The sequence below is a fragment of the Macaca mulatta genome, chromosome 17, assembly GCF_049350105.2.
Source record: "Macaca mulatta isolate MMU2019108-1 chromosome 17, T2T-MMU8v2.0, whole genome shotgun sequence".
Classification (NCBI taxonomy): Eukaryota; Metazoa; Chordata; class Mammalia; order Primates; family Cercopithecidae; genus Macaca; species Macaca mulatta.
In genome coordinates this window covers 1,356,343-1,379,565 of record NC_133422.1, presented here as the reverse complement: position 1 = coordinate 1,379,565, position 23,223 = coordinate 1,356,343, and the positions used below count along the sequence as shown (strand labels likewise).

At 46.3% G+C, this 23,223-nt stretch overlaps 1 protein-coding gene across 5 annotated transcripts in view; it reads right to left on the bottom strand.

The window, feature by feature from the left end:
• Nucleotides 1-23,223, bottom strand: part of CRYL1 (crystallin lambda 1) — a 139,335-nt gene that overhangs the window by 99,852 nt on the left and 16,260 nt on the right. The window contains 2 exon segments of one of the 5 annotated variants that reach the window (NM_001266898.1): nt 349-456; nt 11,495-11,592. In NM_001266898.1, coding sequence (NP_001253827.1) covers nt 349-456; nt 11,495-11,535 — 149 coding nt within the window. In that variant the 5' untranslated portion in view covers nt 11,536-11,592. 5 annotated transcript variants of the gene reach the window in all.

Genomic DNA, 23,223 nt, shown 5'->3' with positions numbered 1-23,223 from the left:
TATGGCTGTTACATGCTGGAAGGGAGTTCCTCCTGCCTGGATGGAAGCAGGAAACCCCAGCCCTCCAGCCCTGGGGCAAACAGCCAGAGAAGCTGCAAAGTCACTCATGCTTGATGCAGATCCATTCAGCCAGAAGGGTCCTTTCCTCCCCCACGGGAGCCTTTCCCCAGAGTGAATTCACATTCTCGCCACTGTAGGCCTGACCTTTACCAACTCAGAGGTACTGCAGTAACCATCAGACAAAAACGTGACGTCACAGGTCCTCACAGCCTTGAGGATATGACGAACGAGACCAACTGAGAGAAACAGACCCACTTCCATTCCTCCTGGAGAGCGCAGCTGGCCCACCTGATGTTCTCCAGGGCATTCCTTATCTGCTGTTGCTCAATGTCATAGAGTTTCACCTGGAAGCCTCCACTGGCAAACAGCATGGCCCAGCTTCGCCCAATGACTCCACTAAAGGGAGATAAAAGAAAGGATTCGAGTTAATTTAATAATTGAATGGCTTTTCATCCCTAACCCAGGATGAGTTTTTTTTTTTTTTAACTACACAGTATCCTATTCTTAAAATATTTAATAAATATCTTAAAAGTACACATTTTAACCAGGCACAGAAAGACAAATATCACATGTTCTCACTCATGTGAAAGCTAAAAATGTTGATCTGATGAAGGTGGAGAATAGAGTGATGGTTAACAGAGGCTGGACGGGGTAGGAGAGGGAGGAAGAGGTTGGTGAAGGTGGAGAATAGAGTGATGGTTAACAGAGGCTGGACGGAGGTAGGAGAGGGAGGAAGAGGTTGGTGAATGGGTGCAAACATACAGTTAATAGAAAAAGTAAGTTCTAGAGTTCGATAGCACCTAGGGTAACTAAAGGTAACAACAACTGTTGTATATTTCAGAACAGCTAGAAGATTTGAAATGTTCCCAGCACAAAGAAATGATAAATGTTAAAGGTGGTGGGTGTGCTAAATACCCTGACTTGATCATTACACATTCTATGCATGTAACAAAATATCACAGGTACCCCATAAGTATGTAGGAATATTATGTTTGAATTGTTTTAAGTACACATTTTGATAACATTATTTATTTTAAATGTTAACTGTTTCCACCCAGGACCCCCTGAGCCCTCAACTCCGGTGCTGGTATTCATATCCCACATGGAGCCCCACAGCATCTCAGGTGTTTATCACGTCTCACACGCTGAAACAAAATATTACAGTCAGGAGGTAGCAGGGTACCGTGGAGACTCAAGACCTGTTAGTGAACTTCCATTTGGCCATGTCTTAGGCAAGTCACTTAATTAACTTAAAAGAACAGAGCGAGCATCTGCCCTGTCCTCCCCAATAATGACTGCCACTGCCCCTGCCACTGCCACCCACATTTCAGCATGGATTAGGTGCCAGGCACCATTAAACATACCACAGGTCTTACCTATGTTAATCTTTACAACAACCCTACAAGGTAAGCGTGAAAGGAATGAAATGCTGATACATGCCACACGGATGAATGTTGACAACATTATGCTGAGTGGGAGAAGCCAGTCACAAAGGTTCTCGTATTGTATGATTCCATTTATGAAATGTCCGGAAGAGACATATCCATAGAGACAGGAAGTAGATTTGTGGTTGCCCAGGGCTAGGGGAGGAAGGAGTGAAGAGTGATAGCTAGTCCAAGGTTTGGGATGATGAGCATGTTGTAAAATTGATTTTGGTGATGGATGCACAACCTTGTGAATATACTAAAACCACTGAATTGTACACTTTAAATGGGTGAATTACAGCTCAGTATTGCTGTTTTTAAAAATAAATGTTTGTAAACATGCTTTGACAACCAACTCCTGCCATAAAAATGTAAAGCAATAATACTTAAATTTTCATAAGAGTGGATGGAGCCAGTGAATAATAGTAATTAATAATAATAATAATACTTAAATTTAGTTGAGTAGAAGGGTGAGGGGGAAACAAATGTCACATTTGGCATAATGCAGGGAGTTGCCTTAAGGTGTGAATGCAAAGAACAGCTATCTATATTCAGAGTCTTAGGCTTTTAAGAATAAACACTAACTCAGCCCTAAAAAGAAACGACACATGACACAACACAGATGAACCTTGAGGACATTTTGCTAAATGAAATAAGCCAGTCACAAAATGACAAATACCCTATGATTCCACTTACCTGAGGCAACCATAGAGACAGAAAGCTAGAAGGGTGGATGCCAGGGGCTGGGGCTGGGGGAAATGAGCAGCTGTTGTTCAATGGGTACAAAGTTTTAATTCTGCAAGATGAAAAAGTTCTGGAGATTGGTTGCACAACAATGGGAACATACTTAACACTACTCAACTGTACACTAAGAACTGTTAAAATGGCAAATTGGGCCGGGCGCAGTGGCTCACACCCGTAATCCCAGCACTTTTGGAGGCTGAGGCAGGTGGATCACCTGAGGTCAGGAGTTCGAGACCACCCTGGCCAACATGGTGAAACCCCGTCTCTACTAAAAATACAAAAATTAGCCAGGTATGGTGGTGGGCACCTGTAATCCCAGCTACTCAGGAGGCCGAGGCAGGAGAATCGCTTGACCACCGGGAGAGGTTGTGGTGAGCAGAGATGGCACCACTTCACTCCAGCCTGGGTGAAAGAGTGAAACTCCATCTCAAAAAAAAAAAAAAAAAAAAAAGGCAAATTGTAGGTTATGTGTATTTTACTATGGGTAAATGTGGTTTAAAAGTTTAAAAAACATTTTTTAAAAAAATGAACACTAACTGACGCTGCAAAAGGATGACTCTGAGTTGGGAAGGCTTACCTACCCCACCAGAAGGCAAGTGGGCACTTTCTCACTAGCCTGGAGAAAACATGTATTTGTAACACTTCAATCGCAGTTTCCCTGGCCCCTCTTCAAGCCTCAGCACCTGGCTTTGTTCTCCTAGGGACTGGAGAGCAAAAGACAATCTTGAACAGGCTTGGCTCATGCCTGTAATCCCAGGACTTTGGGAGGCTGAGGCGGGAGGATAATTGGAACTCCGAACTTCAAGAAGAGCCTAGGCAACAGAGGGAAACTGCGTCTCTACAAAAAAATTTTAAATTAGCTGGGTGTAGTGGCACGTGCCTGTGGTCCCAGCTGCTCAGGAGGCTGAGGCAGGAGGATCACTTGAGCCCAGGAGTTCAAGGATGCAGTATGCAGTGAGCTACAATCACGCCACTGTATTCCAGCCTCCGATGGAGCAAGACCCTGTCTAAAAAAGAAGGTAATCTTGCTCTACCCAAAGTCAATTTTCTCAATACAGTCTTTACCCTGGGACAAAACTCTGAAAAAAATTCTACCTCTGGCACCCACCTTATGTGGGCACGTGAGCCTGGGAGTGGATGGAGCGACAGGAGCAGATGACAAATGCAGTACAGGCCGAGTGGGCCTCATTCAAAATGCTCGGGCCCAGTGTTTCAGATTGCAAATTGTTTTCAGATTTTGAAATCTTTGTGGCTGGGTGCCTTGGCTCACACCTGTAATCCCAGCACTTTGGGAGACCAAGGTTGGTGGATCATCTGAGGTCAGGAATTCAAGACCGGCCTGGCCAACACGGTGAAACTCCGTCTCTACTAAAAATACACAAATTAGCCAGAAGTGGTGGCACGCACACCTGTGATGCCAGCTGCTCTGGAGGCTGAGGTAGGAGAATCACTTGAACTTAGGAGGTAGAGGTTGCAGTGAGCTGAGATCACACCACTGCACTCCAGCCTGGGCAACAAGAGCAAAACTCCGTCTCAAAAAAAAAAAAGTAAATTTTGCATAGTGAAGTTTAAAATAAAAAACAATGTTAGTGGCCGGGCACGCTGGCTCATGCCTGTAATCCCAGCACTCTGGGAGGCCGAGGCGGGCGGATCACGAGGTCAGGAGATCGAGAACACCCTGGCTAGCACGGTGAAACCCTGTCTCTACTAAAAACAAAAAATTAGCTGGGCATGGTGGCGGGTGCCTGTAGTCTCAGTTACTCGGGAGGCGGAGGCAGGAGAATGGCGTGAACCCAGGAGGCGGAGCTTGCAGTGAGCCAAGATCGCGCCACTGCACTCCAGGCTGGGTGACAGAGCGAGACTCCGTTTCAAAAAAAAAAAAAAAAAAAAGCAATGCTAGTGAGCTGTATGAATTTGTTTGTTCAACAGGGTAAACTCTGTGCACTAGCACTCACTTTCATATTCCTGGCACGTTGTAGAGGCTAAATAAATGTGAAAAAGCCACGGTTATCAAATGACAAATACGAGATAACGGTCAGCTGGCTCTTGCCATGGGGTTAATCGGAAGGCAATGATGACTCACTGAAGAAATACGTAAAGGGCACCTACTATGTGCAGGCACTGCCCAGTTCCTGACCCCAAGGAGCTCATAGTAGGTAGACAGACAACAAACTAAAGCAAAAGCACTAGGGAGAAAGAAAGCAGGGGAGTAGGGACTGGGAGGCAGAGAAATGTTAAAAGTGCCACCAGGGACTGTCTCACTGGGAAGGTGACATTTTAGCAAAGGAAGTAAGGGGCCAAGCCATGAGTGTATTTCTGCAACAAGTGTTCCTGGCAGAGTCTGTTTGCCCAGCTGGTCCAGATCAGCAAGGCTGGTGCTCTGCTGGAGGGGCGGTAGGGGGAGAGGAAGGAGGGACAATGAGGTCAAAGGGAGGGAGAGAGTGCTGAGCCCATTTCACGGCACCTCAGAAGCAATGGACAGATTTTGGGTTTTAATGAGTGAGACAGTTGGCTAATAGAAGGTTGTAGACAAAATATATCATCTGACTTGTTTTTAAAGGGACATTCTAGTTGCCTTACTAAGAATATACTGCAGATGGGCAAAGATGGAAGTTAGGAGACCAGCTGGGTGTCAGGAGGCTGGTGCCCAATGTGACGGGAGGCAGGACCAGGACGGAGGCAGAGGGGGTGCTGGAAAGTGGTCAGCTGAGAAATGAAGATGCAATATTTTCACAGTACAGCCAAGAAGAATTGCTCGTGAGTTGCATGTGGGTGTGAGAAAAAGAAAAATGGAGGACAGTGCCAAGTTTCTTTTGGACAAGGAAGGATGGAGATGTCACTAACTCTGCTGGGAAAGACTAGCAACAGAGCAGATGTTAGGAGGGAAAATCCGTTCAAAATGGGATGTTTTCAGTGAGAAATGCTAAGGGGTGGGTCTAGCAAATCACTGGCTATAAGTATTCAGGTTCAGAGCCAAGGGCTGGGCTGGGATATTAATTTGGGATTTACTGTATAGATGTAGTATTTAAAAGTGTGTGACTGGGTAAGATCTCTAAGAAAGTGAATGTCGATAAAGAAGTCCAAGGATTCAGCCTTGGGACACTCCAACTTTAATGGGGAATATGGGGACAAAGGGAGCGCTAGTGAGGTGGGTGGGGGGGTGTGGTCAGGGAAGTGAAGGGAGCTGCCATCTGCATCAAACGCTGCTGATGAATACTTGAACTGAGGACTGACCATTGGGCTTCGCAAGATGAACAGGGGTGGGGACCATGACAAGAGCAGATTTGTGGGCTTGATGAAAGACTGCCCAGGGTAGGTTTAAGAGAAAATGAGCCTTTAGCCCTAACTACCAGTTTCAGGAAATGAACGGACGGTGGAACATGATAAATGACACTACAGGGGTTGGGTGCAGTGGCTCACGCCTGTAATCCCAGCACTTTAGGAGGCTGAGGCAGGTGGATGGCTTGCACCCAGGAGTTTAAGACCAGCCTGGGCAACATAGTGAGACCCCGTCTTGGGAAGGGAAGGGAAGGGAAGGGAAGGGAAGGGGAGGGAAGGGGAGGGAAGGGGACGGGAGGGGTGGGGAGGGGAAGGGAGGAGAGGGAAAGGATACATTCAGCAAAACCTAGAATATGGGAAATTTTACAGGGCAAATGACTCAAATTCTTCAATAGATAAACTGCAAGAAAATTTTCACAAAACCAGAGAGGGATGGAGAATCTATAGATTGAAAGAACTAAGAAATCTTATTGACTAAATATAACATGTGGGCCTTATTTAGACCCTAAATCAATCAAACCAAGTATTTAAAAAATTAATCAGGGAACTCTTGAATATGGAAGAGATATTTAAAGATATTACATGAAGATATTAAGGAATTGTGTTAATGTTTTACACATGATCAGGCTATTGTGGTTATATATTTTTAAAACAGTCCATATCTTAGATACTATACATGCTGACATATTTATAGATGAAATGATTCAATGCCTGGCATTTGTTTCAGAACAATCCAGAGAAGGGAGAATAACTGAAACCAGATAAGGCATGTGTTAATAATTGTTGAAGTTGAGGGGGTGGGAGAAGGTACCTTAGGGTTCATTGCACTGTTTTCTCAACTTTAACACAGTTTGAAATGGTTCCATAATACAAAGTTAAGAGAGAGAATATGGATAGGAAGAAAGAAACTGGAGACAATATGGATAACTTTATTAAGTTTTGAGGAGCAATGTGGCAATTACCAGAGGGAAAAATGGGGTCAAGAGAGGGTGCTTTTCTGTTTGCAGGGAACAACTGTATGTTTGCTGGCTGCAGGGTCTGAACCCTGGAGAGGGGAAGCAATCAGGCGGGAGGGAGCGTGGCACTTTGGTCTGGGGCTAATGCACCTGCTTCCATGGCCTGGGTCTTACCCTGAAGCTGCTGTGGCTCAGGGAAAGGCAGCCCCTGTAATCAGGCAGCAAATCCTTGGAACCGCAAGTATCTGACCATCGGCAGGGATTCTGGCATCAAATATCAGGTGATTGGACGGCGCCCCACTTCCCTTTCAGTCTTGAGATTGGCCCCTTCATTGTAGAGGACCCAGAGCAGAACGCGGACCCCTGCAGACCAGCCTGTGTCCTTCCCCGCCCCCGCCCTTCACGCCCACACACGCAGTCACTGCTGATTGGACATGGATTGGACACGTGACCCAAAGCAGCCAATCAACTGGCTTAGGAGCACCCTGTGACATCTGCAGCCTGGGATGCGCAGAGCTGAGGCCACTGGGTTTCCTCTCCTGAAAACTGGACCCAAAATGCAGAAAAAAAAAAAGTCAGTGAGAGGCACCATACTTGAAAGAGTGTAACCTTAGGGTTGGCAGTGATGTGCAAGATAAAGTCAAAGGTAAGGAGAGAAAAGTGAGCAAGTACAAGGAGAGGGAATCTACAGAGCAAAGGAAGCCGCAGAGGCACAGGGACCAGACTGCACAGCCCCAGAGCTGGCAAGTCCCCTGCCTTGGTTTCCCTCAGGTTTCTGTTTCAGGTTTCCCTCAGTATTGTTCCCCAATACTGCCTGACATCAGGCCCAAGAGTAATTAACTTCCTGTCCTGAGAGCTTGTGACATCTGATTGGCCTCCTTTCAAACCTTAAAGCTTCAGAAATCATGAATCTTAATGGGTAATACAAAAGGCGAATGCAGATGAACATGTATTCTGTTATACAGCAGCAAAGCAGCAAGGGAGAAAAGTGATACAATTGCTTCCATTCTATCATTAATGTCACTTAATTTTGAATAAATTCACTTTAGATACATTTGAAAGTAACTTCCAGCTATAGTTATTTATTTACTGGGTTAAAAACTGAAGTAAAACTTTTCCTTCACTCATGATCTAAGTCTACTATGGAAATTTTGCCAGAAAGAGCTATTAAGTAACTCCTGCAAAGGGCACCTTTAGTGCCTAAGCTGACTCAAAAGGCAAGGGGGGCATCCTAGGGTTTGCTGTGTATGTGTGTAAAAATTAGCAGGAAAATACCTAGAACAGCATTTCAAAGAAAATTCATGCCTCAGAAAGTTTCTTATAAAAAATGCACAGGCCGGGTGTAGTGGTTCACACCTGTAATCTTGCACTTTGGGAGGCCAGGGTGGGCAGATCACTTGAGGCTAGGAGTTCGAGACCAGCCTGGTTAACATGGAGAAACCCTGTCTCTATTAAAAATACGAAAATTAGCCAGGCATGGTGGTGTGTGCCTGTAGTCCCAGCTACTTGGGAGGCCGAGGCAGGAGAACTGCTTGAACCCGGAAGGTAGAGGTTGCAGTGAGCTGAAACGGTGCCGTTGCACTTCAGCCTGAGCCTGACAGAGCAAGAATCCGTCTCAAAAAAAAAACTACAATCACCCCAAACAAAATTTTGGAATTAAAAAAAAAAAAATGAAGGAGACTCTAGTTTATAGGATGCCCTTCTTTTTTGCTTTTCTAGTTTATGGGATGTTTTTCTTGATATAAAACAACATACTACCAAGCCCTTCACAAGGCACATCAGTTAAAAAATAAGCAGTCTCTGTTACCAATGCTCAAATCTCTGTCTACTGGGACCAGGCATGGTGGATACAAATGGCAACAATACGGTTTCTACCCTTAGGGGAAAATCCCAGAAGCAGACCTTTTCCTGGAGGAGACAGTCCCTGAGCTCGATCCTGAAGAAGGGTGCCCCCTAAAAAGCAGGACAGGAGAAAGGGCATGCCCCGCACCAGGAACATTTTGTGTCTAAACAAGCTCAAGGGCTACAAGCTGAATCTTGTAGTGTGCATACAAATACAGAACTCACATTTTAGTGATTGAGAAACACAGTGTTTTATAAAGGTAAGGCTAACAAAATGAAAGCCTTAGAACACTACTCCAATGCAAACTTAACTTCATGGTACCCATTTCTACTCCTTTTTTTCTTTTCTTTCTTTTTTTTTTTTTTTTTTTTGTGACAGAGCCTCACTCTGTCCCCAGGCTGGAGTACAGTGGTGTGATCTTGGTTCACTGCAACCTTCGCCTCCTGAGTTCAAGCGATTCTCCTGCCTCAGCCTCCTGAGTAGCTGGGATTACAGGCATGCGCCACCATGCCTGGCTACTTTTTGTATTTTTAGTAGAGACGGGATCTCGCCATGTTGGCCAGGCTGGTCTCCAACCCCTGACCTCAGGCGACCCGCCCTCCTAGGCCTCCCAAAGTGCTGGGATTACAGGCATGAGCCACCATGCCCCGACTTCTCCCATTTTTAAAAGTTATCACTACCAGATTTTCCTGCAGCCCTAGGCCCAAAGGATTTCTCTCATCCTCTTTCAAGTCCTCACCATTCTGAAGGCACTCGCCCTGGATGTTTATAGGACAGCTAAGTGGCCCTAAGGAAGAGTGAACTTTGGGAAAAGATCAGTGGGAAAGAATTAAGTGGGACTGTATTCCTAGCAGGTACTTTCAAGAGGAAATCTATAAACCAATAAGGAAAGCTAAAAACACAATATGCTCCTGAAATTGAAATATGTATATTTTGATCTGTTGAAACCTAAGAATGAAACTGAACCAGATTTTGGCAAATTAATTTACATTCCCCAAGCCCTATATGTTAAGTGGGTGCTCCTTGGAATCACCTATGGGGCCAGGAAAGAAATAGAGGGAAGAGAAAGAAGGGTGGTAAGGAGGAAGGGAAGAAACCAGCACTTCCCAGAGGCAGAGCTGGGTGTGTGCTGAGGTGCTGAGAGTAGGGGAAGTCAGGATTTTCACACCAGAAAACAAAGAAATGAGCAGAGGCCCCAGAGAATAATGTGGTCCTTAAAGTTTGGCAGCCTTTCTCAAATTCCTTATCAACATCCCTCAAGGAATCAGAAGTAAACTGTCAACTGCGGCTTCTCCTCAGTAGACTGAGCCACCCACAGCCAGATAACTGCACAATCAACTAAAATTTTACGTCATGTGTATTAGGTGCATACATAACACTACTTCAAGGCATGATGGAGCTATCCAAGGCCAGGAAAGGTGGCTCACATCTGTAATCCCAACACTTTGGGAGGTCAAAGCGCTTGAACCCAGAAGTTCAAGACCAGCCAGGGCAAGATGGTGAGACCCCATCTCTACCTAAACATTTTAAAAATCAGCCAGGTGTAGCGACACATGCCTGCTGTGAAAGGATGGCTTGAGTCTGGAAGGTTGAGATCCACCATGACAGTGCCACTGCACTCCAACCTGGACGACAGAGCGAGACCCTGTCCTATTAAAATTGTGTGTGTGTGTGTGTGTGCACGTGCACGCACCCATGCGTTTAGAAAACTGTGTATATAGATGTGTGTGTGTGTATATATATATACACATAAACTCTGATAAAAAAATTAACTATTAATAAAATGCAAGACAGAGGTAACTACCACCACCTGTACAAAGTGCACTTTTTTTTTTTTTTTTCAGACGGAGTTTGGGTCTTATTGCCCAGGCTGCAGTGCAGTGGCACGATCGGCTCACCGCAACCTCCGCCTCTCCAGTTCAAGGGACTCTCCTGCCTCAGCCTCCAGAGTAGCTGGGTCCACAGGCATGCGCCCCCACGCCCGGCTAATTTTGTATTTTTAGTAGAGACAGGGTTTCTCCATGTTGGTCAGGCTGGTCTCGAACTCCCGACCTCAGATGATCCGCCCGCCTCGGCCTCCCAACGTGCTGGGATTACAGGTGTGAGCCACCGCGCGCGGCTCAAAGTGCACTTTTTAATATGCCTTCACTATTCAACCACGGGCACCCACGGGCCAGAAAGAACAAAGGCACAGTTAACTCCACTGCTCTGGAGACAAGAAAGCTGACAACAAGGAATCTGATGCGTTCCTTCAGTGGGAAGGAAACACCCTGACGTTGGAAGTGGTCTCTACACCGGGTTGTACACTGATGGGGGGCGGAGTCGGGGGCAGGCCAACACCTCAACAGCAGTCACCAAAACTGTACTTTTAACTATCAATAGCAAGTATTAACATGCTTATAGATTGCTGCTAACAGCTGGCCAAAGAAAGGTGCACACAAATGCCCATTTTTAAAAACTAAAAATAGCAAGGATTGTAAACTTGGGGGGTGGGGGTGTTGGGGGAAGCACATACTAGAAATCAGTTTGGGCAGAATTCGGGCTGTAAATGGACAGGCTTAGCAAACCATCCGGGCTCAACCGCCCCCACCTCTCCTCTGGAAACAGCGCCTCGCCCAGGAAATAGGGCGGCCTGTGTGTTCGCCTAACACCTGCCGCGGCCTCCAGCGACGTGGTCGCGGATAGGACGGCGCCGGCACCCTCCCTGCGGGGCTAGTCCCGTCTCCGTCACTGAACGCTATGACTTAGGTACCCTGCTTAGTCTCAGTGTTCTCACTCGTAAAGGGGATGAGAACACAGTCGTCGCAGGATGAGCCAGAATTCGTTTCGTTCAACACGGTGCCTGGCACTTCTCTGGGGACCTGCGGGCAGGCGCGGCGACATTCGACAGGGTCCGGGAGCCGCGGGCCCCGCGGCCTGCGCGGTCAGCCTCGGAACCTCCTGCAACGCCGGCTCCGGGTAAGCAGACCCAACTCCGCGGGGCGCCTCCACCTGCCCAGCTCCGCCAGCCGCGCAGCTCCCCGAGCCCGCCAGTGCCGCGGGGACCGCAGGGCGCAGGGCGTCGGAGGACCAGAGGCGGGGGCGGGGACAGCGACCCGGCGCCCACCCCGAGGGCCCCACACGCGGGAACCACGTCCCCGGCGTCTCCCCGGGCTCCAGGGGCAGCAGCGCGGCTTGGAGCCCTTTACCTGCCGACGATCACCACGCAGCCGGCCGCGGAGGACGCCATGGCTGGGCCGGGGACGCGGCGCCGCGGGCGCTGGGACCAGGCGCGGGTGGAGCTTGGAGCTCGGCGCTCTGGGGAGGGCGGGTCCCGCGCCCATTGGCTGCGCGCGCGGACCGGGAGGGCGGGGAGGGCGTTGCGCGTCGCGGGCCGGAGACACCCGGAGACGCCCCGCGCGCCGACCCTCGTGGGCGGGGGCAGGACCAGCGCGCGGGCACGTTGGGGTTGGGGGGAGCGGGAAGCCCACGCGCTTGTGACGCGCAGCATACACCGTGTCTCAGGAGGGGCGCGGCCAGAATGGCGCGGGCTGTAGCGCTAAAGCGCGCTGGAGAAACCGTCAGAGACTGTCCCCTTCGCTGACTCGTCTCTGAAGGACGCCCGGCGCCGCCGCCAGGTGCGCACTGGGCGCGGGAACGGCGACACGTTAGCACCAGAGGCGTTCATCTGCGCGGCGGCAGGACGCGGCTGAATCCCCCGCGGAGCACGCGCCGCACTGGGTTCGTGTGTGGGAAAGAGGAAATGCGCTGGTGCCCTGACTCCTGGAAGCCTTGGAGCCCGGGGCTGGGCTTTTTTTTTTTTAAAGTGTCAGCTCATATGAATAGTTTTGATTCAGTTCTAACATCATTGTGTTTCTCTTTAAACTTTTTGTTTATATAATTAAACCTTATGTTCTCTTATGGTGAAGTCTTCGTGCCAAACAAAATCAAATTTATTTTTGGCTTAACTGAAATTCAAAAAAAATAAAAATAGTAATACCTGTATTGGTTTGGAAAATAAAACCAATTTTTTATCTGTCCCCGCCCACATCATGCTGATTGGTCCATTTTACAGAGTGTTGATTAGTCCATTTACAATCCTCTAGCTAGACACAGAGCACTGATTGGTGCATTTACAATCCTCTAGCTAGACAGGAAAGTTCTCCGAGTCCCCACCCGACCCAGAAGCCCATAAATAAATACTGCACATATAACCAAATACTCAGCTGCTGCCTGGGCCAGATGATGGTAAAATCAAACAGGACAGACTTCAGAGGCTGAATTTCTTATGTTTTTCCACTGTTTCACAAAGTCAGGTAGGATTGATTAATGCACTCCTTTAATAGCTCAATATTACCACAAGAGAAGACAAGTAGGCCACAGTTGCCAGCTTTTAAGAACTCCCAGCTTGAATGCCAACACTTCAAACTGAAAATGTTCTTAGGCAACCATATGACATGAGAATCCCAAGTAACTCCAGAAACCACTCTGAGATACAGTCTCACGACAAAAAGGACTATAAAGAAAATCTTGAACTTCACGTGGTAGTTTTATTTTTCAAACCAATACAGGTATTACTATTTTTATTTTTTATTTTTTGTATTTCAGTTAAGCCAAAAATAAATTTGATTTTGTTTGGCACGAAGATTTCACCATAAGAGAACATAAGGTTTAATTATACAAACAAAAAGTTTAAAGAGAAACACACAATGATGTTAGAACTGAATCAAAAATATTCATATGAGCTGACACTTTAAAAAAAAAAAAAAAAAAAAGGCCAGGCACTTGGCTCACGCCTGTAATCCCAGCACTTTGGGAGGCCAAGGCAGGTGGATCACAAGGTCAGGAGATCGAGACCATTCTGGCTAACACGGTGAAACCCCATCTCTACTAAAATTACAAAAAATTAGCCAGGCATGGTGGCGGGTGCCTGTAGTCCCAGCTACTCGGAAGGCTGAGTCAGGAGAGTGGCTTGAACCTGGAGGCAGAGCTTGCAGTGAGCCAAGATCGTGCCACTGCACTCCAGCCTGGGCGACAGAGCAAGACTGCGTCTTAAATAAATAAATAAATAAATAAATAAATAAATAAGGCTGAGCACAGTGGCTCCCACCTGCAATAATCCCAGCACTTTGGGAGGCCAAGGCGGGAGGATGGCTAGAAGCCAGGAGTTTGAGACCAGCCTAGGCAACATAGCAAGACCTCATTTCTACAAATAAAAATTTGGGGGCTGGGCACAGTGGCTTATGCCTGTAATTCCAGCACTTTGGGAGGCCGAGGTGGGTGGATACCTGAGGTCAGGAGTTCAAGACCAGCCTGACCAACATGGCAAAACCCCATCTCTAATAAAAATACAAAATTAGCCAGGCATGGTAGTGCATGCTTGTAACCCCAGCTACTCGGGAGACTGAGGCAGGAGAATCTTTTGAACACGGTAGGTGGAGGTTGCAATGAGCCGATTGCGGCATTGCGCTCTAGCCTAGGCAACAAGAACGAAACTCCGTCTCAAAAAAAAAAAAACATAAAAACATTTTTTGAAGAACTAGCCAGGTGTAATGGCACATACCTGTAGTCCCAAGTACTCAGGAGGCTGAGGTAGGAGGATCCTTTAATCCTAGGAGTTTGAGGCTGCAGTGAGCTATGATCCTGCCATTGCACTCCAGCCTGGGCAGCAGAACGAGATCCTGTCTCTCAAAAATAAAAAAGAGTATTTTCCAGTTCTGCCCTCTGAAATGGCCTCGGATTCATGCCACTGGTATTTCAAATATGACCTGAAACCCCAATGCTCAAACCTTGCCATTTTTTCACTAGAAGGAACCAGAATTCCTTAGAGAAATGATTGACTGTGTTCAGAGAAGGAAGGGGACAAGGCTGGTCTGGGACACTTCTGTTCACAGAGGCAAGAAACCTTGCAGAGATTAATGGCAAGATACCAAAGGGACTGCAGACTCCATCTGCAGGATGGTTGCAGTGAGGAGATTTACTCAGAATACCCAGCCAAATGCTCTGCTCTTCGGTGACCTCAATGTGGTCGTACGTATCTTTTAAGAATGAAGTATGTAAAGGTTTAAGAGAAGAAATAAACGTTTAAGTATTTACGTTTTTGAGTTAGTAATGTTTAATTTTTGAGAGATTCAGTTTCAGAGACAGCCTTATAACTGCTGTTTTAAAATAAACTGCTTTAGATGATATTTTAAAATGAAAACTTCCTAATTTCTTGCAGAGTTTTAGAACATCTAAGAGAATTTTAGAATCACTTTAGGATCATTTATAAGTTTTTAATTACATTTATAAGACTTGTTTTGTATTTGGGGGAGTTTTGTTAAGTCAGATCTGTTGAAATATACAAAAAGGGTATCAAATAAAGTACATTTATAAATGCTGGGGCCAGGGGTTGTTTTATTTTTTTTTTTGAGATGGAGTTTCGCTCTTGTTGCCCAGACTGGAGTACAATGGTGCAATCTCGGCTCACCACAACCTCTGCCTCCCGGGTTCAAGGGAGAATTTCTCCTGCCTCAGCCTGGGATTACAGGCATGCACCACCACGCCAGGCTCATTTTGTATTTTTAGTAGAGACGGGGATTCTCCATGTTGGTCAGGCTAGTCTCGAACTCCTGACCTCAGGTGATCCAACCGCCTTGGCCTCCCAAAGAGCTGGGATTACAGGCGTGAGTCACTGTGCCCGGCATATAAATGCAGTTTTTTGTTTTGTTTAGTTTTTTTGAGACGGAGTCTTGCTCTTTCACGCTGAAGTGCAGTGGCAATCTCAGCTCGCTACAAGCTCTGCCTCCCGGGTTCATGCCATTCTCCTGCCTCAGCCTCCGGAGTAGCTGGGACTACAGGAACCCACCACCACACCCAGCTAATTTTTTTTTTTTTTTTTTTTGCATTTTTAGTAGAGATGGGGTTTCACTGTGTTAACCATGATGGTCTCGATCTCCTGACCTCGTGATCCACCCACCTCAGCCTCCCAAAGCGCTGGGATTATAGGCGTGAGCCATCGCACCTGGCCTAAATGCAGTTTTTAACTGCTGCAAAAGTATTTAATCACCTCAGTAAATTCAACAGCCCCTATAAGTGATCATTAAACAATTTTAATGTACTTTAGGCCGGTCATAGTGACTCACGCCTGTAATCCCAGCACTTTGGGAGGCCAAGGCAGGCGGGTCACCTGAGGTTGGGCGTTCGAGACCAGCCTGACTGAAACAGGAATTAAAGAATGCATAAGTAAAAACTCAGTTATATGTAAGAAAACCCAACTCCCCCTGAGAAAGAGAAAGAGCTGGAGTCCTTTAAAAATTAACTGCCTATTTTTCTGCGGCTAGTGAGCCTTATCTTTCCTCCTTTCCCAGGCACTGTAAAGACCCTGATTCCCCAGCTGTGCAGCTGCAAGGTCACCAGACAGATAAACTCAAGTCACAAAAGGTTTCCCTTGAAAAGCAAGAAATGATGTAATGCACGTCTCAATTAATTGAATAACTGCCTTTGTTTCTCGCTTCTGTAGTATGCTTCCCCCTGCACAGCTGTCCTTCCACCCTACGAAATGCGTGAAAGGTAACTTCACTCTGTGTTCAGGGCTCAGTCCTTTGGATGCTAACCCGACTGGGCTGGGGCACCTAAATAATTAATAATATCCTCCTGAACCCCGTCGGTCTCTCTGATTCCTTCAAAATCCTGCAACATGACCAACATGGAGAAACCCCGTCTCTACTAAAAGGAATACAAAAAAATTAGCCAGGTGTGGTGGCACATGCCTGTAATCCCAGCTACTCGGGAGGTTGAGGCAGGAGAATCACTTGAAACTGGGAGACGGAGGTTGCGGTGAGCCGAGATGGTGCCTTTGCACTCCAGCCTGGACAACAAGAGCAAAACTTCGTCTCAAAAAAAAAAAAATTAATGTACTTTAAAGAGGAAAAATGAGATTTTCCGATGACCTTCAATCTCTAAGGAAAAACTTTGATATTGTAACTTTAATAAATTGAATATTAATCATTTAAATAAAAAGTAAACCCCTGAATCATCTTTTTAATATATGAAAAACAACCCCAAACTCCTATCAGTGGTGGAAAACCAGGATACTTCCCAAAGAGAGGGCCTCAAGCCCTGAGGGCTGCCTAGAGATGAAGACGGCCTAAGTCTTCTTGATCATAAAGTGCTTGAAGAAAAAGGAAGTGCTGCTTCCAGCCCAGCCCTTCAGCCTGAAGAAAGCAGAGCTGGGCAGAAAAGGCCCAGTCACAGAGTCAGGACCTTGTAGGCAGGGTGGAGAACTTCAGCCAGGGCGCAGGTGGCCTCCGCAGCTCCAGGACATCCGGGAAAAGCCCACGTGGCCCAGCATCACGCAGTCTTGTGAACCAGCACACCAGGAAATGGAGCCCATGACAAAGCTCTGAAGAAATCAGGCAACAGCTGTGCACTTCTGTACCCTCCGAAAAGTTACTCCTGGGTGAGGATAAGACCTTGGTACAATGGTGGTCCAGGTGAGATGAGCTGTTACTGAAGCTGTTGGTTCGGCTGTGTCCGATGATGACTGGGTCTGCAGCCTGTAAATACCTCTGTCTGTGAATCATTTGTATAGGCAAAGGGGAACATCAGGTTTCTGTGGGACCCTGGTGACTCTTGTTCCCTGACCTCTCATCTGGCCTGGGTCTTGTCGACAAGAGCTGCAGGGAGAAGTTGAGGCAGGGGTGCTCTTGTGGAATTCCATGGGACAAAGGGCTACACAGCAGCTGGGCTTTGGTGCCTACGTGACAAAGTTTAAAAAACAGAGGACTTGGGCAGGGGCAGGTGCCTTCCACCTGGTGTGTGGTACCATGAAGGCTGGATAATCGAGCATTGCTTTGGGTCCCTGAGGGCTTCTGGGAGGCCATAGACACTTTGATGTTGGCTGAACCTTTTGACCTGCAGATTTTTTTAATTTAAATTTTTTGTTTTATTGTTTTTATTTATTTATTTGAGACAGGACCTTGCTCTGTTGCCCAGGCTGGAGTGCAGTGGCACAGTCATGGTTCACTGCTTGCTTGACTTCCTAGGCTCAAGTGATCCTCCCAGCTCAGCCTCCTGAGTAGCTAGGACTACATGTGTGCACCATCACACTGGGCTAATTTATTTTTGTAGGGATGAGGTCTCCCTATGTTGCTTAGGCTGGTCTCTTAACTCCTGAGCTCAAGTGATCCTCCCATTTCAGTGTCCCAAAGTGCTAGGATTACAAGCATGAGCCACTGCAGCCTGCTAATTTGTTTTTTCTAATTGTGAATTGAATACTTCTGGAAAAAACAGATCTATGGCCTGATTATCAACACTGGCAAGCTAGTCGCTGGCAGGAATGGCCAGTAAGGAGCTCTCCCAACTCCAAGGGGCAGACATCAAGAAGCGGTCTCATAAGATAACCTATGTGTGTTATGTGGGCCAGGGCAAGAGCCAGTGAAATTTAAGTCCTTCCTTTTTACATACTCACATTCGTACCTGCAGCTTATGAAGCCCAGGGAAGCTTGAATTCCAGTAATAACAGCTCACATTAGTGTCGTGTTTCTAGTGTATACAGGAGTAATTTTGCTTCATTATCTCAGCAAATCCTCATGATCTCTTTATTGTCTTCGAAGAGGGCAAGTTCAACAACTTTCATTTATTTAACACTCATTCATTAAATATTTGTTGAGCACTTCCTATGTGCCCGTCACTATTCTAAATCAGTGCTGTCCAAGAGAACTTTCTGCAGTAGTGGAAATGTCCAACATCAACACTGTCCAATATGGTAGTCACCAACCACATGTGCCTATTGGCATGAAATATGGCTGAAGTGGCTGATGAAATCAATATTTAAAAATTTTATTTTAGGCCGGGCATGGTGGCTCATGCCTGTAATCCCAGCACTTTGGGAGGCCAAAGCGGGTGGATCACGAGGTCAAGAGATCAAGACCATCCTGGCCAACAAGGTGAAACCCCGTCTCTACTAAAAACATAAAAATTAGCTGGGCATGGTGATGGCACCTGTAATCCCAGCTACTCGGGAGGCTGAGGCAGGAGAATGGCCTGAACCCGGGAGGCGGAGGTTGCAGTGAGCCGAGATCACGCCACTGCACTCCAGACTGGTGACAGAGCGAGATTCCATCTCAAAAAAAAAAAAATTGTTTTAATTAACTCACTTTAATTAAATAGCCACATGTAACTAGTGGCCACCCCATTAGACAGCTCAGTTCAAAGCACTGGGAACAAAGTGGTGACCAAGACAGACAGACCTCTAGTCTCATGGAACTGTTGTTCTAGTGAAAGACAGAAACTAAACAGGAAGATAAAGAAATAAATGGTATATGTAAGAGAATAATAAAGAGGTCATGCTAAGTGTTATGTAGGAAATAAAGAGGTCAAGGGGATTAAGGATGATGGAGGTGAGGAAGATGGTTTTGGGAATCAATGGTGAAGAAAGGCCTCTCCTGGGCAGTGAGGTTTCGAGCACTCAAATAGCCCTACAGAGCTATAGCAATGCCAAGTCCCATGCTCTCTTCACCACAAATTATCTAAAACTTCCTCTTCTTTTACATAGCCCAGCCCTGCTTCCTCTCTGAAGCTGTGGCTACTCCACCCATAATAGAAATTAACTGCTTAAAGTAGTATAAAGAACTCTGTACAGCATGTGTAATTGAACAGATTCATTGAACTAGAACAACTCATGGGATGTATTTCAAGCCCAACTTTATTTTCGTCTCCCTTTCCCCTTTTAAAACTTAGGTGGGGCCCTGATTTTTCTGACCACTTTGGGAAATAAAAGCCTAAGGGTAATTTAAGTTGCAAATACAGTCTTAATTAGGTCATTAAATCTCCCCTCTTGCCAACTGGGACCCTTCGCAGAGGAACACTTTGAAGGTGAAATCCCAACTCTCCATCCTTTACCCCAGCACTAGTAAGAGATCAAAAAGTTTCAAAACATTCTGGACCACCTACTTTGAAAAAATGCACATTGGTCTGGCAATTCATGTTTACATCTGTGATCTGTTGTCTTAGGGCATCAGCCGTAATCCCTAACTTAACATGTTGCTACGTAGGTAATAGTATACAAGTCAGTATCAGAAAGGCAAAACCGTGCAGTAGTTAAAAATGTGAGCTCTTGAGTCAGATTGCCAGGGTCTGAATCTCAAATTCTTATTTCATTAGTTGCATGATTTTATTTTTATTTTTATTTATTTATTTTTTTTGGAGACTGAGTCTTGCTCTGTCACCCAGGCTGGAGTACAATGGCTTGATCTCCTCACTGCAACCTCCACCTCCTGGATTCCAGCAATTCACCCGCCTCAGCCTCCTGAGTAGCTGGGACTATAGGCGCACGCCACCACGCCTGTCTAATTTTTTGTATTTTAGTAGAGACAGGGTTTCAATGTGTTGCCCAGGCTAGTCTTGAACTCCTGAGCTCAGGCAATCCGCCCATCTTGGCCTCCCAAAGTGCAGGATTACAGATGTGGGCCACCGTGTTTGGATAGATGCATGATTTTAGACAAGTTAGTTCCTCAAATCTCAGCCTTTTCAGCAGTACAATGGTCATAATAGAGGTTCCCTCTTAAAAGGTTATTGTTAATGATTAACTGATAGAATCCATTCTAAAATGTGCTGGGCACATGGCCAGTGTTGGGTCATTCTGGGTCCTCTGTAGTCTCACACAACAGCTCTTCCTTACACATACTCTCACTCGGCCCTCCCTGGCACCTCCCTGGCATATGTAAAGCAGATTCCAGCCCCACCATTCTACAGGTGACAGCCCCAAGACTTCCAGGGCCACTTAGCAGGTCCATCTCAGACCAGATCTTTCCTTTCTAGTCAAAATGTCTTGAATTATATATTTATCCTAAGCTTGAACAGTGTTTTACAAAAGATGAATTTGAAAACTCAGGCATAGTCTCCAGGAACATGCAAAGGTGTTGCAGGGTCATAGCAAACTAGTTCATAAAACCAGTGCACATGTCGCTGCTTCTGTCTGTTCCTAACCCCTGTCTAAACACACTGGTCATAGGTCCTTCTCCTCCTGTCCACTTCTGACATCCTTTAAAATATCACAAGTAATAGCTGACTTTAATACTCTACTTTACAAATGCTTTCTGATCATCCATCCCTTGCCTATATTTATTTTGCTTAGAAAGGAAGGTCGGTTGGCCGGGCGCGGTGGCTCAAGCCTGTAATCCCAGCACTTTCGGAGGCCGAGACGGGCGGATCACGAGGTCAGGAGTTCGAGACCATCCTGGCTAACACGGTGAAACCCTGTCTCTACTAAAAAATACAAAAAACTAGCCGGGCGAGGTGGCGGGCGCCTGTAGTCCCGGCTACTCGGGAGGCTGAGGCAGGAGAATGGCGTAAAAACCCGGGAGGCAGAGCTTGCAGTGAGCTGAGATCCGGCCACTGCACTCCAGCCTGGGCGACACAGCAAGACTCCGTCTCAAAAAAAAAAAAAAAAAGAAAGGAAGGTCGGGCAAGGTGGCTAATGCCTGTAATCCCAGCACTTTTCGAGACTGAGACAGGAGGATTGTTTGAGCCCAGGAATTCGAGGTCAGCCTGGGCAGTATGTCAAGACCCTATATCTACAAAAAAAATTTTTTTTTAATTATCCAGACATGGTGCTATGTGCCTGTGGTCACAGCTACTAGGGAGGCTGAGGTAGGAGGATTGCTTGAGCCCAGCAGGTCAAGACGGCAGTGAGGTTTGATTGTGCCACTTCACTCTAGCCTGAGCAACAGAGTGAAACCTTATGCCCCCAACCTGCAAAAAAAAAAAAGAAAGGGAGAAGGGAGGGAGGAAGGGAGAGAGAAAAGAAGAGAGGGGGAAAGGAAAATGATAATTTCTGAAATGAACAAAACATAAGAGAAACGTTATTTTGGTAAAATTCCTCTACCAGAAAAAGTGTTGCATTTTTCAGCTATAGTTGCCCAAGCCAGAAAGCTCATAGTCCTGAACAAGGAACAAAATAATTTAAACACGCCACAAAGTGAATCGGGAATTTATTTTTTCTCTACAACCCTTTCCTCCTTAACATCAGAGTACTTTTGATACATTATTTTTCGGGGGATCCAAAGATGGAAGACGGTGCGTTTGTGTGTGGGAGACTTTTGGGGTGACAGAAACATGTTCCTAAAACTGACAAATTCCTCCCCATATGAATTAATCACATGTGTACCTGTGGTTCCGTGAGGCCTAAGCAAGCATGTATTACACTATCTTAGTTATACTACACATATTAGACTGAATGTTTATGTCTCCGCAAATTCATACATTGGAATTCCAACCCCCAGGGTGATGTTATTAGAAAGCGAGGCTTCTGGGTTGTGTTAGGTCGTGGGGCAGAGCCCTCATGCCCAAGATTAGTGCCCTTATGAGAGTGGCCCGAGAAACCCCTCACCCCTTTCACTGTGTGAGGAGACCGTGAGAAGACGGATGTCTACGAACCTAGAAGTGGGCCCTGTCCAGACACTGAAACTGCCAGTGCCTTGATCTTGGACCCCTCAGCCTCCAGAACTGTGAGAAATAAATGTCTGTTATAATAAGCCACCCAGTCTATGGCATTTTTGTTTGTTTTTTAGAGAGGGGTCTTGCTATGTTACCCAAGCTAGAATGAAAGTCCTGGACTCAAGTGATGCTCCTACCTCAGCTTCCCAAATAGCTAGAACAACAGATGCATACCACCATGCCCCGCTCAGTCTACAGCATTCTGTTCTAGCGGCCTGAATGGAAGAAAACACTATATTGCACATGTAATATAATATATTAGCAAAGAACAAATATTTTGGAAGCCAGAATTTCAATACTTATTATTTTGGGACAGGGTCTTACTCTGTCACCCAGGCTGGAGCACAGTGGCACGATCTTGGCTCATCGCAACCTCCACCTCTCAGATTCAAGCGATTCTCCAGCCTCAGGCCCTGGAGAAGCTGGGACTACAGGCATACACCACCACACCATCAACCGCCCCTTGCCCCCAATTTTGGTATTTTTAGTAGAGGCAGGGTTTTGCCATGTTGCCCAGGCTGGTCTCAAACTCCTCAACTCAAGGAGATCAGCCCATCTCGGCTCCCCAGAGTGCCGGGATTACAGGCGTGAGCCGCTGTGCCTGGCCTCAATATTTATTTATTATTGGTCATTCTTTTTTTTCTTTATATATTATTGGTCATTCTGTTTTTTCTTTACTTATTAAACTGCATTGGTTCACTTTCACTAATAGTTAGGATTTGATTTTATACAGGCCGTAGAGCCAATGGTAGTCCATTTTACACCTTTGTGTAAATCAGAAAAAGGCACTTCATCAAGACGTTGTACTCCCCTCTACGGAAAATGTCATAATGTATTGAATTTTTTTTTCTTTTTTTTTTTTTGAGACAGAGTCTCACTCTGTCACCAGGGCTGGAGTACAGTGGTGCGATCTTGACTCACTGCGATCTCTACCTCCCAGGTTCGAGCGATTCTCTTGCCTCAGCCTCTTGAGTAGCTAGGACTACAGGTACGCACCACCACACCCAGCTAATGTTTGTGTTTTTAGTACAGACGGTGTTTCACCATGTTGGCCAGGATGGTCTCAATCTCTTGACCTCGTGATCTGCTCGCCTTGGCCTCCCACAGTGCGGGCCTGGCCCCTTGATTTTTTTTAGAACAAGATACTCTATGTGCGAGACTGCCACAGTTACTACTTGAGACCCGTGGCTACAACAGTTATTACTGTTACTACTTGAGACAGTTACTACTGTTACCACTTGAGGCCCTCATTACGAGACTGCATGAAGGGATGAACGTGGAAATGAAAACTTAAGACAAAAGTTACTGTTTTAAAGGAAGGGTCCAGGGGAAGAAGAAGAGAGCTCCCTGATTCTAGTGAGCAAAGGCAGCCTCGAGCTCCTTCAGCCCTTCACATTTATTGGGTAGAAAGAGCAGGGAGGAGGAGGTAATGATTGGTCAGCGGTTTAATTGAGCACAG